At 36.5% G+C, this 16,203-nt stretch overlaps 1 protein-coding gene across 1 annotated transcript in view; it reads right to left on the bottom strand.

The window, feature by feature from the left end:
• Nucleotides 1-15,954, bottom strand: part of LOC125931259 (cilia- and flagella-associated protein 47-like) — a 67,072-nt gene extending 51,118 nt beyond the window's left edge. The window contains exons 1-5 of the mRNA XM_049643223.1: nt 15,868-15,954; nt 12,630-12,805; nt 11,905-12,012; nt 5,419-5,527; nt 1,529-1,633 (exon numbers count right to left, since the gene is read on the bottom strand). Of these exons, the coding sequence (XP_049499180.1) occupies nt 1,529-1,633; nt 5,419-5,527; nt 11,905-12,012; nt 12,630-12,805; nt 15,868-15,954 (585 nt within the window). The remainder of the gene's footprint in view (nt 1-1,528; nt 1,634-5,418; nt 5,528-11,904; nt 12,013-12,629; nt 12,806-15,867) is intronic.
• Between the last annotated feature and the right edge of the window lie 249 nt (nt 15,955-16,203).

Here is a 16,203-nt window from a genome sequence, read left to right as displayed (position 1 = left end):
ATCAGAAATAGTTCAAATTTATCATATAAGGACTGACATTTGTAGACTTTAGATTAAGCAGCTACTCATTTGTGTGTGCCAGGTCAACTACATAAGAGAGGGATAGAAACCTACATTAGTGTTTCCCTAATGGTTAAAAGTTACTGTGTACTCTTAGAAAAGTAAAACCTTTAACTTTATTTTTAAAAATATCTTCTTTAGATGGCTACATATAAATAATACCATATACCATATTTCCAGAAGTTCATTCAATTAATACTTTCCAAGAAACTGTTTTTGCTGGCTAAGGACGCTGTGTGGATGAATTAGATAAAAGAGGAAGTCCAGAAAGATTCAGGGATAAAATGAAAAAGAATGGCAAAGAAAATAAAAAGGAAAGGCAAGAAAAATCTTAACAAGGCAGCACATTGAAAAAGTTGAAGGGGTCTGCATCTGGGAGCTGAAAGGATAAATGAATTATTGATTTAAATCTAACCACAGGTAAATCTTTGGAGATGTGCTACAACTTCGAAGGAGATGCTCAGGGTGACTGAAATCAAGCACCAGTGTTAATCTGAGTTACAAAAGTTGTGTTGATTACATACTTGTTTAAGTTCTTTTGTGTTTGATACAGAATTTCACGGGGTGCCTGGTTGGCTCAGTGGGTTAAGAGTCCGAGTTGGGTTCAGGTCATGATCTCATGATTCACGAGTTCGAGCCCCGCGTCGGGCTCTGTGCTGACAGCTCAAAGCCTGAGCCCTCCTTCAGAGTCTGTGTCTCCCTCTCTCTCTGCCCCTCCCCCACTTGTTCTCTGTCTCTGTCTCTCAAAAATAAATAAACATTAAAAAAATTAAAAACAAAAGAATTTGACATTCAATTTCTAGGCTAGGAGTTTCTAAAGCTGAGATGGAGAACTGGAGAACTGAAAGTAGAGTTGCACTGCTGATGTGTCAGACTCTTTGAATTGATACAATTTCCACCAGAAATGCAAACAACTAAATTGTCCCTAACGATTAAGATGAAGGGGCCAGGCCCACTATGAAGCAATGATTTAAAAGATCTGCCTTGTGGGGTGCCTGGATGGCTCAGTTGGTTAAGTGTCCAGCTCTTGGTTTTGGCTCGGGTCATGATCTCATGGTTTGTGTGTTCAAGCCCTGCATTGGGCTCTTTGCTGAGAGAGAGAGAGAAACACAGCATGAGCGGGGGAGGGACAGACAGAAAGGGAGACACAGAATCTGAAGCAGACTCCAGGATCCAAGCTGTCAGCACAGAGCCCGACGTGGGGCTCCAAGCCACGGACTGTGAGATCATGACCTGAGCCGAAGTTGGACGCTTAAATAACTGAGCCATCCAGGCGCCCCTGAAAGTAGCTTCTTTAGACACCTCCACATGCACAATGTATACTGCATTTCCAAAAGTTCATTTAATTAATAATTTACAATGCACTTGTTTCACTTGCAAAAAATGTGAAATGAATGAATTACATTTACTTATTTATTGATTTTGAAATTTAATTGACTTTACTTGGTCCAAGAATACTTTGTCATACCTGAGCACAGTGGAAGATGATAGAAGCCTGATGACCAGTTCTTCCAAGAGCAGAAGGACAGAAATGAACAGATACCTCTTTGGTGGAGTGAGGAGGTATGGTCAGCTGTGTAAATTCAGAGAGAAAAAGAAAGAGAAAGAAAAATCGATACTTTTATTTGAGTCAGCACCTTTGCATGCTAGGTATATGCCAGACTGATATTCACGTGATTAGTGTGTTACCTTGTACACGTTATCCGTTCCCAGTATGCCTGCTTGGGGCGTACTGGTATAACAGCCATGGTAAACAGTGTTTAGTGGTGTTTGCACCATGTTCTTCTCCCAGACAATGACCACATGGAGTCACTTGCTCTATACGAGGAAATCAGGATTAGGTTTTAAAGCTGAGTAAGAACCCTGAAGAGTAGAAATATTTAAGAACCCATAGCTTATTGATCATCCCGATACATGTTAAACCTCTGGAAACCTAACTTGTAGCTTTGGCGATGTCAAACGAAATGAACTGATTCTAAGCATAGATGTAAGGAAGGCTTCTTTAGTGTACAATGAAGTGTTCCTTTTTGTCCGATCACATTCACATTCCAGGTGTGACCTGTTAGAATAACTTGAGTCTGAACAGTATTAGAATGAGTCACCTCTTTAGAGATTGTGAAAGCCAGCAAGTCCATCACAATATAATAAGGATTTGAGTACCTGGGTAATCAGAATGCTATACCGTGAATAATATAATATCTAACATCAACACTTACAGAATGATAAAATGAGAGGGCACATGTCTGAAAAGTAAGTTTATTTTTTTCACTACCGTATTTTGCCAGATAATTTTTGAAAATGTAAAACTGTAAAATAGCAGTGACATTCAAATCCTTGTAGAAGGTAGTACTTAGTGCTTAATAATAATGTTCTGATCATGACCATGAAATACAAATACAAACACAAACTTAATTTTATATTTAGAACAGAGGCAGCTCCTTACTAGATATATGTATGGTTTATCTACAGCAAATATTTATATCTTAGGTTGGCTCTCCCTCTGACGGTTAATCACTTAAGTTCATGCACACATAAGGAATATAAATTAATTTCAATATCAACCTTAGTAAAAAAAATAAGAGGGGCGCCTGGGTGGCTTGGTCGGTTAAGCGTCTGACTTCGGCTCAGGTCATGATCTCCCGGTCCGTGAGTTCGAGCCCCATGTCGGGCTCTGTGCTGACAGCTCAGAGCCTGGAGCCTGTTTCAGTTCTGTGTCTCCCTCTCTCTCTGCCCCTCCCCTGTTCATGCTCTGTCTCTCTCTGTCTCAAAAATAAATAAACATTAAAAAAAAAATTAAAAAAAAATAAGGAAAGTTGTATTTCATATTTTCTTTCAATTTAACAAATATGAAAAAAGTTCTCCCTCTATATATATACATATATATGTATAATATATATATATATATAAAATCATCTATTTCATTGGAAAAATTATATAGTACTACATTAACTTGGATTTTAATTCTAGTTCTACCACTTACTGACCACATGGGGTTTTTTTTAGCCTCTCTGGCCTCAGATTCCTCTTCACTAAATATATGTCAGAAGCATGCGGTGAAGATAGAGGTAGTGTATACAACCAAGCAGTAACTCAATAAAATTCCCTTATTTCCACCTGAAATTCACTGAAAAATCCCATGTTACAAGAAGGAAAGATAAACACCACTGGTTGGAATTTATCTGCAGCAAATATACTGGCTTAGTATACTGGGATATAGACAATATATTAAATATAGGACCTTTGTGAAACTTAAAAACATTTAATTACAAACAAGTGTCATCACGATAACTGATGCCAATACCTGAGCTTACACTGGATCTTAATTCAAGAGAGAAAGATAATTGAGGCAGGTGAATAAACTCAAATTTGGACAGAATACTAGATAATGTGGGAGATTAATTACACTATTAAGAAATATAATCTGAAGTATTTAGTGTTGAAATAGCACAATGCCTACAACTTACCTTCAGACTGAACATTAAGAAATGTAAGAGAAAGAGAGAGAGAAAAATATAGCAAGTCATTAATATAAGAACCAAGGTAGAAGGTGTAAGTTTGTGCATTGTATTAGTCTTTCAACTTCTCTATACGTTTGAAAATTTTTATAATATATAGTTGAAGGGAAACAAGTTTTTTATATCATTATTTACCTTGATAATAAGTCCATACTTACTTATTGAAGCATTTATGAGTAGTCATCAATATTTTAAAATCTTTACTTATGTAAACACGAATTCTATGCAACCAAGCCAAGAATAAAGTTAGATATGTGTGTGGGTGTGTGTCTCCCTTTCTAGTATATAGTTATATGTACTATATGTATTATATAGTATATATATATTATAGTTACCACTAATATGTGCTCCTATTTGTTCTATGATATATAGTAGTATTTTTCTCATCTATAAATTTATTTTTGAGTTGTTTCCCAGTATTCAAGTTAAGTACATATTCAGGGCTCATGAATATTTTATAAGCGTATAAAAGAATGAACATACTAGAAACATGGTTAAAATGTTAAAGGAGATGCCTGGATGGCTTACTCAGTTAAGCATCTGACTCTTGATTTTGGCTCAGGACATGATCTCACAATTCATGAATTCGAGCCCCGTGTCAGGCTATGTGCTGACAGCATGGAGCCTGCTTGGGATTCTCTCTCTCTCTCTCTCTCTCTCTCTCTCTCTCTCTCAAAATAAACAAATAAACATTTTAAAATGTTAAAGCAGAAGCTATATGCTTCATTATGCAATATACTGCATTTGTTTTCCCCCGGACTAAAGTTTATATTCTTCTGCAAAAACAATGATATAAAAGATATAAGAAGCACCACTTTCTAATGAGAAATTTCAGTTATTTGTAAACTATATCCTGACCACCATATTCTGGCTAATTTATGGAGAATATAGTGTTAAGTAATATAAGCATGTGTGTATAGTTATTCTGAGATTAAACTACATACAATTTTAGCAATACCATACTTGGTGATATCTCATTTGACACACTATGGCAGTTAAGAACTAATTTCATATCGTGGTATTATTAGCCGGTAACCAGTGATTTACAAGAGACAGGTATTAAGATATAAATGAAATCACATAGATTTCTTAAACAATCATTAAACAGCAAAGAGTAAAAGCCTTTACTTAAATACCATATCTACTTAGTAGGGCTTCATGATTTAGTGTGAGATCCTCTGAAGAAAATAATCTATCACAATTATCATTTTGAAGTTTACCTGAAAACATGGTTTTGGTATTCACTGTACATATTTGGTATCATATGTTTGTAAACAAAGATATTGCTGCTAAACCTTTAGATTTTGTTTTGTTACTTGTGGGAGGAGAAAAGTGACTGGGGCCCATTGACTGGTTCTAGTCGCTGCTAGGGATCAAGGAATGAGAAAATGGGATAGAGAAAGGAGAGAGGGTAAGAGCTGTTCACACTGTTTACCAGTGGGGGAGGGGAGGTGGGCAGGAACTCAAGAAGGGCTGGAAGGCTGCCTCCTGGGGACCCTGGAAACAAAGGACTGCTGAGTCAAAATCATACTACTAGGAAATTATTTCCAAATCTGATTCCTAAAATGGTCAAAAATAAAGCACAACCAGTTTATTTAGAGTTCAGTGATCATGACTATGACTCTAGCATAGAGAATTTTAAAATTTTAGATGGACACGATATTGGTTTTTTTTGATAAATTAAAATTAGGGGGGATATATATGTATATAAATTCTATTTTTAAATTTTAAGCACTTAAAACCTTATGAATAAATCAAATGCTAATATTCCATGGTGTCCCAAACTCAGTATTGGAAAATGCTCTAGTAGTGGTAGGTAACTTGGCTTTCCAAACATACTTACCACCGATCCGTGAACATCCAAGACAAAATTTTCAGGATTACTGTTTGTTGCTTGCAATTCTAAGGTTTCGTGTGTGGGATTAACTAAAGAAATCATCTGAGCCATGCACCTGGGAGGAGACACAAAGCCAGTAAACTTGTTCAGTGATAATTTTATAAACTTGATGACTATTAATGGGTTGAACTGCATACCCAAAAAAGATATATTTAAGTTCTCACTCCCAATAACTCAGAATGTGACCTGATCTGGAAATAGGGTCACTGCAGGTATAATTAGGTAAGATGTGATCATACTGGAGTAGGGTGGCCCTTAATCCACTATGACTGGTGTCCTTATAAGAAGATAATGTGAAGACACATGAGAAAATGGCCATATAGCAATGGAGGTGGAGATTACAGTGATGCGCCACTACATCAAGGAATACCAAAGATTTCTGGTAAGTGCCAGAAGCCACAGATGAAAGAAGGATTCTCTCTTATTGGTTTCAGGGGGAACATGGTTCTGCTGAAAACCCTGAATTCAAATTTCTAGCCTCCAGAACTGTGAGACAATACATTTATGTTGTTTTAATCTACCCAGCGGGTGGTACTTGTTATGACAGGCCTAGAAAACTAACATAATAACTTGTGTGAGTTTCAAAATAAGAATAATCATATATGAACTAATGACATTTTGCTAAATTAGTCCCTGATTTTCTATTTTTGAGACCAAATGTTATTCCACCCTGGGTATTGGAATATATCCCAGTTTTAGGAGCAATATTTACTCATTATTTTATAACTGTTAAATTCAGCCAAAAAAGTTAACATAGTCTAGACATAATAACAAAGAGTAAAAAATTCACAAAGTTCTGTCCATTACATTGAAAAGATCCAGACTAATGATGAGTAAATGCCCTCCCCCCAGAAATGTGGCTGATATTTATGCTAAAAGCAAAGAATAATCAAGAGCGTTCATAATTCTCACCCCACTATCATTTTTAATACCTTTTGATGTATAGCATGAAAATTGTCATCTTGCAAAAATGCAAATCAAACCACACTGGGATACCACCTCAAACCTGTTAGGATGGCTGTTATTAAAAAAAAATAGTATGTGTAGGCAAGGATGTAGAGAAAATGGAATAGTGGTCCACTGATGATGGGAATGTAAACTGGTACAGCCACTATGGCAAACAATGGGGGGGGGGGGTTCTCAAAAAATTAAAAAATAAAACTACTATATGATCCAAAAATACCACTTTGGACTATATTTCCAAAATAAATTAAATCAGTATCTTAAAAAGATATCTGCATTTCCATGGTAATTGCAGCATTATTCACAATAGCCAAGATATGGAAATAACCTAAATGTTCTTCCACAGAGGAACAGATAAATAAAATGTGATATATACAATGGAATATTATCCAAACGTAAAAAAGAAGGAAATCCTGACATTTGTGACAACATGGATGATCCTAGAGGACATTATGCAAAGTGAAATAAGTCAGACAGAGAAAGATGAATGCAGTGTGATCTCATTTATACGTGGAATCTAAAACAGTGAAAAATAGTCTTGTGGGAATTAACATCAATTTCACTGCAAAGATTAATATAACTTGATGACATCTGAAATGGGCAAAGGTGCAAAAAGTAAGAGAGGTGTATGTAGCCTGTGATTGCCAGTGGACCAAGGGGCAAATATGTAAACTAAAGAGGTACTTGATTCATTGTTCATCCAGAAAAATGTTTTCAAAGGAAATGAATCTAATAAACCTTTTTTTAATTGCTAGTTTTCCCAATAATGAGAAATGAAGTTTATAATTATAAATGTGTATACTGAGGATTGTTTTTTTTTTTTTTTTTTTTTTTTAGTGCTTATTTATTTTTGAGAGAGAGAGAGAATGCTAGCAGGAGAGGGGCAGAGAGGGGGAGACAGAGAATCCCCGAAGCAGGTTCCAGGCTCTGAGCTGTCAGCACAGAGCCCAACGCGAGGCTCAAACTCAGGAACTGTGAGATCATGACTTGAACTGAAGTCGGACACTTAACCGACTGAGTCACCCAGGCACCCCAATATACTGAGGATTGTTGATGCACATATTATTTAGGGACAGAATTAAATTTCTTGAGTTAAAATGTTGTTATAGTTTTTCCTTGGGTTCCATATTCCTCATAATAAAATATTTTGTTATCAAGATGGTTTCAAACTTGTTAATACAGAATAACAAGGGAAAACTAAAATAATATTACCTGTCAAATCAACGAAAAACAAGAAGGTAATTTTCTTAAATGTTGATTTATTTATTTTTGAGTGAGAGTGTGAGTGGGGAAGGGGCAGAGACAGAGGAAGACAGAGAATCTCAAGCAGGCTCCATGCTGTCAGCAGAGAGCCTGATGCAGGACTCAAGCTCATGAACTTTGAGATCATGACATGAGCCAAAACCAAGTCAGATGCTTAAGTGACTGAGCCACCAGGTGCCCCAACGAGAAGGTAATTTTAATGTGAACCAAGTGGTAGCACCTTAAAAACCATTTCCAGAATGAAGTGTACATGTGAACTCTGCATTATTTTTTTGACTTCTTATGAGTCTTAACCTCTTTTAAAATAAAAAGACACTTAAAAAAAAAAAAAGACAGTGCCAAATGCTGGGGATGAGAAACTATTGTGAACCACGGAGAAGAATGAACTTTCTGTAAAATAATAAAACAAAAAATGCCTCCAATATGTAAAGGTTCCTGAGGTGACTAAATTCAATTAATTTCATGAATTTAATCCTGCAAATTAATTAGTAAGTGATCACTACCTGTCATTCTGAAATTCATTAATAATCATCTGTAAGGCAAACAATAAATTAAAGCTTTCTCTGACTTATAAGTGCAGAGTCCTGGGGCACCTGGGTGGACCAGTGGGTTAAGCCTCAGACTCTTGGTTTTGGACGGCCTTTAGCTCAGGTCCCAATTTCAGGTCATGGTTTCATGGTTCACCCACGTTGGGCTCTGTGCTGACAGCGTGGAGCCTGTTTCAGATTCTCTGTCTCCCTCTCTCTCTGCCCCTCCCCCCCTCAAAATAAATAAAGATTAAAAAAATTTTTAAAATAGAAGTGCAGAATCATACTAACTCCACTCATCTTTGCTTACACTTGATACAAACCTAGGAACTACATAATGTATCTCCAATATGAATATTTCCACTGCACTGGAGGCTTTTTAGCAAACTTCATGCTCATCATTCAGATGTTTAACAGAAATCTCAAATTTACACGTCCCAAACTGAGCTCTTGATACCTACCCTCACACCAGCTCTTCTTATAGTCTTCTCTATCTCAGTTAATGTCACATCTTTAGTTCCAGTTGGTCAGGTCAAAACCTTTAGTGTCAACCATGCCCTGCTGTTTTCCTTATGCCTCAAATAGTAGTAGTCATCAGCTCCAATTTAAAAAATAACCCATAACTGAACACTTCTCTCCACATTCTGGCCCATGTGGTATCACTCTGGCCCATGCCGCTATCACCTTGGTCCTGAATTAGTGTAATGACCTCCTAACTGATATTCCTCTCACATCACATACAGATATCAATTCCAGGTAGATTGTACATATAAATATAAGAGGTCGAGACAATATATTTTTCTAGAAAGAAAAGTGAAGTTCTTAATGACGTTGGAGTATGGAAGAACAGGAGAAAACAAAAAGGTAGAGAAACGACATTAAAATTAAGAATTTAATTTTGTTAAAAAAATCTATTAAGGGACTGAAAGGGAAACTCACAAGATAAGAAGGAATATTTGCAACATATATAACCCACAAAGGTTTGTATCTAATATATATAAAGACTTATAAAGATATAAAGGAAAATACAAACTAACAGAAAAATGGTGAAGGGACATGAACAGGCACTTCAAAAAAGCCTATATCAAAATGGTCAATAAATACATGGCAGATACTCAACCTCATTAGTCATGAAGGAAATGTAAATGAAAGGTATATTGATGAACCACTTTATACACATCAGAATGGTCAAAATTAGTCTTACCATACCCACGTACTTGAGAATGTGAAGCAATTACAATTCACGTACGGCCGGTGGGAGTGCAAATAAATACAACCAATTCTGAACTCTGCCATTATCCACTACATTAAAGTGATATTGCATTCCTATGTTTGTACCCAAGAAAAATGGGCATAAATATGCAACAAAAGCATATACAATGTTACATACAACACGTTTCATAATATACCAAACCGGGGGAAAAAACACAAAAGTCTATTAACGATAAGAAGGATTTTTTTTTTTTTTGCAGGAACAAAAATAAATGAAGAATCTTACATAGAACAACATGAATGGGTCAATAAGTCCTGAATATCATTCAAATATGAGTGAAACAAGCATCAGAGAAAGTTTTGAATAGGAAAAAAGGAGTACAAAATTTATAATTAAAGAAAAAGACCATGACCTCTTAAAGTGACCATTCATATCTCAAGTATATCACAAAAAATATTACCAACACGAAATAGGAACAGAACATTATAATAAAAAAAAACCACATAAATCAAACATCCAAACAACAACAACAAAAATGGTCTTGGATGTTGACAGCTGACCTGAAAATTCAACAGAAAGATTGGAAGATAAATTCAAATAAATCTAACTTAATACAAAAGCACAAATGTTGGTAAAAAAGGCCAAAATATAAGAAAATTAAAATAGCCGCCAAGTTCTAAAACTAAAACATGGTTGTTTTAGGAAGAGACAAAATAGAGAGCATAATTTGAGACTTCCAAAAACTGAAAATCATGTGTTTCCATATTGAAAGGAACCCCAACCACCTAGAAAAATGTATGAAAATAGAGCCACGCCAATTTATAGCATTAAACCATTTTAAAGACACTGAGTACAATTAATGGCCAGACAGACTTCCAAAGAGGATAAGGATCCATAATAAGGCTGGCTCACAAAATAGTTATTATCAAACATGTTTTAATAATATGTAATTTTCAATTATACACAGTACAACTTGGATCAAAAGAAATATGCTTTAGAAAACCATGTACAAAAGTAACAAGAACTTAAAAAGAAAGAGAAAAGGTGAGCACCTTTTAGTGGAATGAAAAAAAAACACATGATTGTAAAACTGGTTGAGCTAAACATTTTCACATAAGTGTATTCGATTTGTTATATACACATATAGTTTTCATACATTAATATATTTTTAAAACGAGAAAAAATATACAACTAGAAAGACATTTGTTAATAACTTGAAGTAGACACTGCTGCTGCCCTACCCAGTTCCCCTAGAAGATCTTCACCAGTTCTCTAGCCCCAGACTCCAACCTCTACATGTCGCTGTTGGCCTTCCATCTGAGACCTTCAGATGATTCCCTTGGGCCCTGCTGTCTCCTCAAGTGTACAGATAGTAGAAGTGCCTGGGAGTTTATACCTCTTCCAAGGAAGCCTATAGTGACTAGTTTGGGGAGTTCAAAAGCTCAGCATCTTGGCATCAGGACAAACTCTGAGATGTCATTTATGCTCCAGAGCTGTCTGCAGGATCAGATAAAGTCTGGGACTGTACCTGCAATCACGAGCTTGCTTACTTCCTCCCTTTTCTTATCCTGCTTCCCATATTCTCTTACTGATTTTTCTCACTGAGATCACTTCCTCAACAAATCACTTGCTAAAGATTTATTTGGCTAACAGATCTGGCACTGGGAGAAATCAACATTCTTCTGGTGTACTAAGGGAGAGAAATTAACAAACAGGTACTGATTTGCCCACTAGTGTGCATGCTCTTTAAAGGTAGGAATAGTGACTTGGTTACCCCTATGTACCAGCATCGAAACTGGTGCCAGACATGTAATAGGAACTCAACTATGTAAATATAAATGGTCATATCTCAAGGGCACAAACTATTAGCCAAGTGACCAAGTATTCTCCACTGCCCACTACTTACCCTCTGCTTTGCTTTGACCAAACTTCAGTCGGCCTTCTATCTTTCCCAAAGGCCCCTGAGCTCTGCTTGTTCCCAGGCCTGAGCAAGCACAAAAAAAGTGCAACATGCCTCCTTTCTCTGCTTCTCCTGGGAATTGGCTTACCACAGCATTGCTCCTTTTCCTATCTGTCCCCACCAGTCATTTTCCTTTCTATGTCCAGTTTTCCCTCCAAAGACTCTGCTTAACTCTTCTTGTCCCACCTTTACCTTTTACTGTTTGATTGTGAGATGCTTGCAGATTTCTGAGATCAGCATTCTCCAACTATTTCAGTAGTTCCTTTCTTTCCCTTGTAATAATCATTTTGAATAAAGGCCTCTCTATACTAAGCCCTGATTTGTTTTTCTTTCACATAAGTTTTCCATGGGGTAGTTTCAATATCAAACCTTCCCTGGAAAAGAAAATCAATGACTGAAAATATATTTATGTCTTATCAAAAAAGATCAAGTGGATTATAACAATATTCTTTTAGAAAAACTTTTTTCTTTACATGAAATAATTTTATCTATTAAATGGAACTTACTTGCCAAGGTCACATTGTACTTCTGGTATTGTGGTTGGTCTTGGTAATTCAGTAGTTAATCTCAGTAAATACCAAAACTCCAGAGCCACATTAGGTTGAAAAACAATGCTGGTGGAGAAAAACACACAAAACCTTGTCAGTGACTTTAGTTTGTGTCATAAACCTGGCAGACAAAAATCCTAAATAGGTGGTTTCAAGTACAATATTTGACAACTGTTCTGTGACAAATTCTACTCTTGTTGTAGATATATTAAAAATTTTTCATTTTTGGTGAGAAAATCACTTTATTATTCAGAAAAACAGTGTCATCATTAATATCTGTTTAATAAATGCCTGTTGAATGAATGAAAAATGTTTAACGAATTCAAATGTCTTGCAAGAGCTATAACAAGCGAAGTCCTGCTTTCTGTGATTAAAGCCAACTTAGTTTGTTGAATAGAACGCATGTATATTTTCATGCGAAGGCTACCAAGTGACATGCAACTCTGGAGAGCTTCCCTTATAGTCTGCGTGTGCTCACCTTCGGGGGAAACAGAGACAGAACCTGTGACTGTCTACAAGTAGAACCAGAAAAAAAACTAAATAAAAAAATCAATAAAACCGGGCTGGCATCTCAGCTCTGTCATCTTTTATATGAGGAGACTTGAACAAGTCACTTAAAATAATTTTGAAGGCTTAATTTCAGAGGATCGACAATAAAATATAATGCTACACTCCCACCATACCTTTCATCTCTACAGCCCGGAGTTGCTGGCGAATACCGTGCCACATACTTAGTACATTCTAGTGGATACAGCTGAAGTTTCTTGAGTCCATTAAGAGCAGCATTTGATAACTGCACATCTAAGTGAATAATTCTCTTTTTTGGATTAGAGAGAGGTATTTCAATGCAAATGCTCTCCTAGAATTACAGAACAAATATATAATCAGCTCTTAGTGTCAGCACTGAATTAGTATTCTACAAAAGCAAATGTAAAGAAAACTTTCACACAACAAAAGGCCATTTGTTTCATTTTTCTGCTTGATCTACTATTGAATATATCTCACCTTTAATCTCTTATATGTTTTCCTTGACTAGTTTTGGCAAATGGTAACATTATTATTATTTTTTCAACAACAAATACTCCAAGACATCCATCTAGCTAAATGCTCAGGAAAGTGTAAAATTACTTCTAAAATATAGTTTTCTTCAATACCATTATTACCATGAGGTCCATTTGTCAATGTTTCCCCTAGCTGTGGTACTCAAACTTTAGCATGTATAAGAATCCTCTGCAGAGGTTGCTAAAACATAGATAACTGGTCCCCTACCCCAAAGATTCTGATTCAGTAGCTCTGGCATGGGGCCTGAAAATACATCTTATCTTTTCTTTTCTTTTCTTTTCTTTTTTTTTCTTTTTCTTTCTTTCTTCCTTTCTTCCTTTCTTCCTTTCTTTCATTCATTCTTTCTTTCTTTCTTTGAGAGAGAGACCGAATCATAAGCAGCCTCCAGGCTCAGCATGGAGCCCCACACAGAGCTGGATCTCACGACTGAGATCATGGCCTGAGCCGAAATCAAAAGTTGGGCACTTAACTAAATGAGCCACCCAGGCGCTCCCCCACCTCTTTTTAGAAAGAGAGAAAAAATGTATTTGTTTTTTTGAAAAATTTTTAAAGTTTATTTTTGAGAGGGCGGGGGAGGGGCAGAGAGAGAGGGAGACACAGAATCCAAAGCAGGCTCCAGGCTGTGAACTGTCAGCACAGAGCCCAACATGGGGCTCGAACTCATGAACTGAGGGATCGTGACCGGAGCCAAAGTCAGACGCTCAAGAGACTTAGCCACCCAGGTGCCCAGAAAATATGTATTTCCAAAAAGTCCTATTGATTCAGAGGATATAATCTGTAACATCAGCATTGAGTACTAGGGAAAATCTGAACTAAGAAGACAAATTATGCTGATAATACAAACTATCTTCTTGTTTAGATTCCTTCCTTCTATTTTGGTTTTTCCTGTCCTGCCCCCTAGCTACATCTACTCAGCCCTGGAAGGCACTCTTTATGTTCCAAGTTCTTGATCCCCATGCTGGACTTTTCTGGCTAATGACTTATATTTCATCCCATTACAGCCGTGATCTCCATGACATTAAAGACCATTAATTGAAACAAAAGTGTTAAAGGTGATTAGCAGGCAGGACATATCTCAATCTTAAGCAAAGACCAGTTGTCTAAAATGCCTTACCCTAATGAAATAGAGAATGTTGGACATTTCATTCATAATTCAAAGCGTGGTAATGGATGTACTTTAGGACTTGGAGGTATTTTGAAACTTATCAAATTAAAGGAGTGACAAAAACAACCTTGATGTTAAGCTGGTAGGTACAGGTGGTGATGGGGAGAGAGTTATTCACAAAACATATCTTTAAGATAGACATTACAGCTTCATCCAAGGAACGAACATTTGCTTGATTACCGATATATAAATAAATGAGTGGATAAATGTAACATTTGGGGGGAATAGAAATAGCATTTAGTATGGTGAACAACATCTGGTAAGGAAAGATGAAAAACAAGAATATATACAAATTTACAACTGAATTGGGATATCATTTAAAAAAAATTTTTTTAACATTTATTCATTTTTGAGAGATAGAGAGAGACAGAGCATGAGCAGGGGAGGAGCAGAGAGACAGGGAGACACAGAATCCAAAGCAGGCTGCAGGCTCCAAGCTGTCAGCACAGAGCCCGATGTGGGGCTCGAACCCACGAACTGCGAGATCATGACCTGAGCCCAAGTCAGACGCTTAACTGACTGAGCCACACAGGCGCCCCATGGGATATCATTTATTACAAATCAGATTTAATTATAAATGCAATGGAAAATGGCCACTGCCAATAGTTTCAGAAGATATTAGAATCATGGATTCCTAAAATATATGGGCATTTAAATTGCTATATTAAAATAATCAATGTTCATAATCATAAAGAAGGAAAAGTAAAAATATAAAATGCAAAAAACCCAATAATGACATTATGTCACAAAGTTTATAATTTCGTGAGACTGTTATAGAATTTAGTCTTCTAGGAAGTTTCTAAGGGTCAAACAGATCAACAACTAAACCATATGACCAGGATAACAAATACCAACAACCATATATTGGCCTAGAAACTTTGCCCAGGTCTTTAGACAGAAAACTAAAATGAGACAATGTTGGACTAGACATTTGTCCTGGTCTATTACTCAGATATTTCTTAGAGATGATCGGTGTCAGTCTATAGTAATGCCATAGCTTCTTCTTCATAAAAGTAAAAAGTGATTTTCAAAATGTTTTCACCACAATCTCAAGGAATTAATTTTACATCACAACCCGGCCCACATACACGTACCACTGAAAAAAAAGATTCGCAAAACATTCCTTACTTTTCCCACACATGACATTTTCTGATACTTCCTATTTTCTTTTATTCTATTTCTTTATTTTGTAATTTTAAAAATTTTTTAATTAAAAAAAATTTAATGTTTAATTTTGAGGGAAAAAGAGAGCATGAGCAGGGGAGGGGCAGAGAGAGAAGGAGACAAAGAATCTCAAACAGGCTTCAGGCTCTGAGCTGTCAGCACAGAGCCTAATGTGGGGCTCAAACCCACAGACTGAGAGATCATGACCTGAGCTGAAGTCAGGCACTTAACGAATGAGCTACCCAGGTGCCCCCTACTCTATTCTATTTCTTAAAAAAAGAAATAATAATAATAATAATAATAATAATAATAATGATGCTCATTTTGACCCACTCATGTTTTGAGATCTATACAATGAAAACTCTGGTCTAAAGAGGAATGAAGTACTGGAATACCAAATTGTTTCATGTCTTATCACATATAAACTTTGAGCTCAAAGTAAAACAAAACCACTTTCAATCTAGTGTGATCTCTGTGAACTACAAGCCATGTAACAGAAGCATGCCCCAGTGTTACAAATGTGTTAGGACCTTCTGCACTTGGCCAAATCTCAAGAGATGAAAATGAGGATGCAGCTCTGGGGCATTTGTGTAACAGTTCCTCTTTGATACGTCCATGGCTGAGAAGAAAAGCTGGTAAAAGCAAGATAAGAGGTACCAGCCAGATGTCCAAGGGCGGATACTCCCCTTGCATGCTCTTGGCTTCTGTAACCTTGTTTGCCTCCTGCCTCCACTAACTACCCAAGTAGCACCACTGATAAATGCCCCCTCCCCTTTTTCTTTTTTCTCTTGGACCCCCTCCCATCCCATCCCAGCCATAAAAGGAGGCCAGCCAATGCCAAGGTTCGGGACTCAGTCTTTGGAGGT

This window comes from Panthera uncia, chromosome X (assembly GCF_023721935.1).
Source record: "Panthera uncia isolate 11264 chromosome X, Puncia_PCG_1.0, whole genome shotgun sequence".
NCBI classification, from domain to species: domain Eukaryota; kingdom Metazoa; phylum Chordata; class Mammalia; order Carnivora; family Felidae; genus Panthera; species Panthera uncia.
Note: the sequence above shows the minus strand (reverse complement) of the source record. Positions and strands in the feature narration are given on the sequence as shown.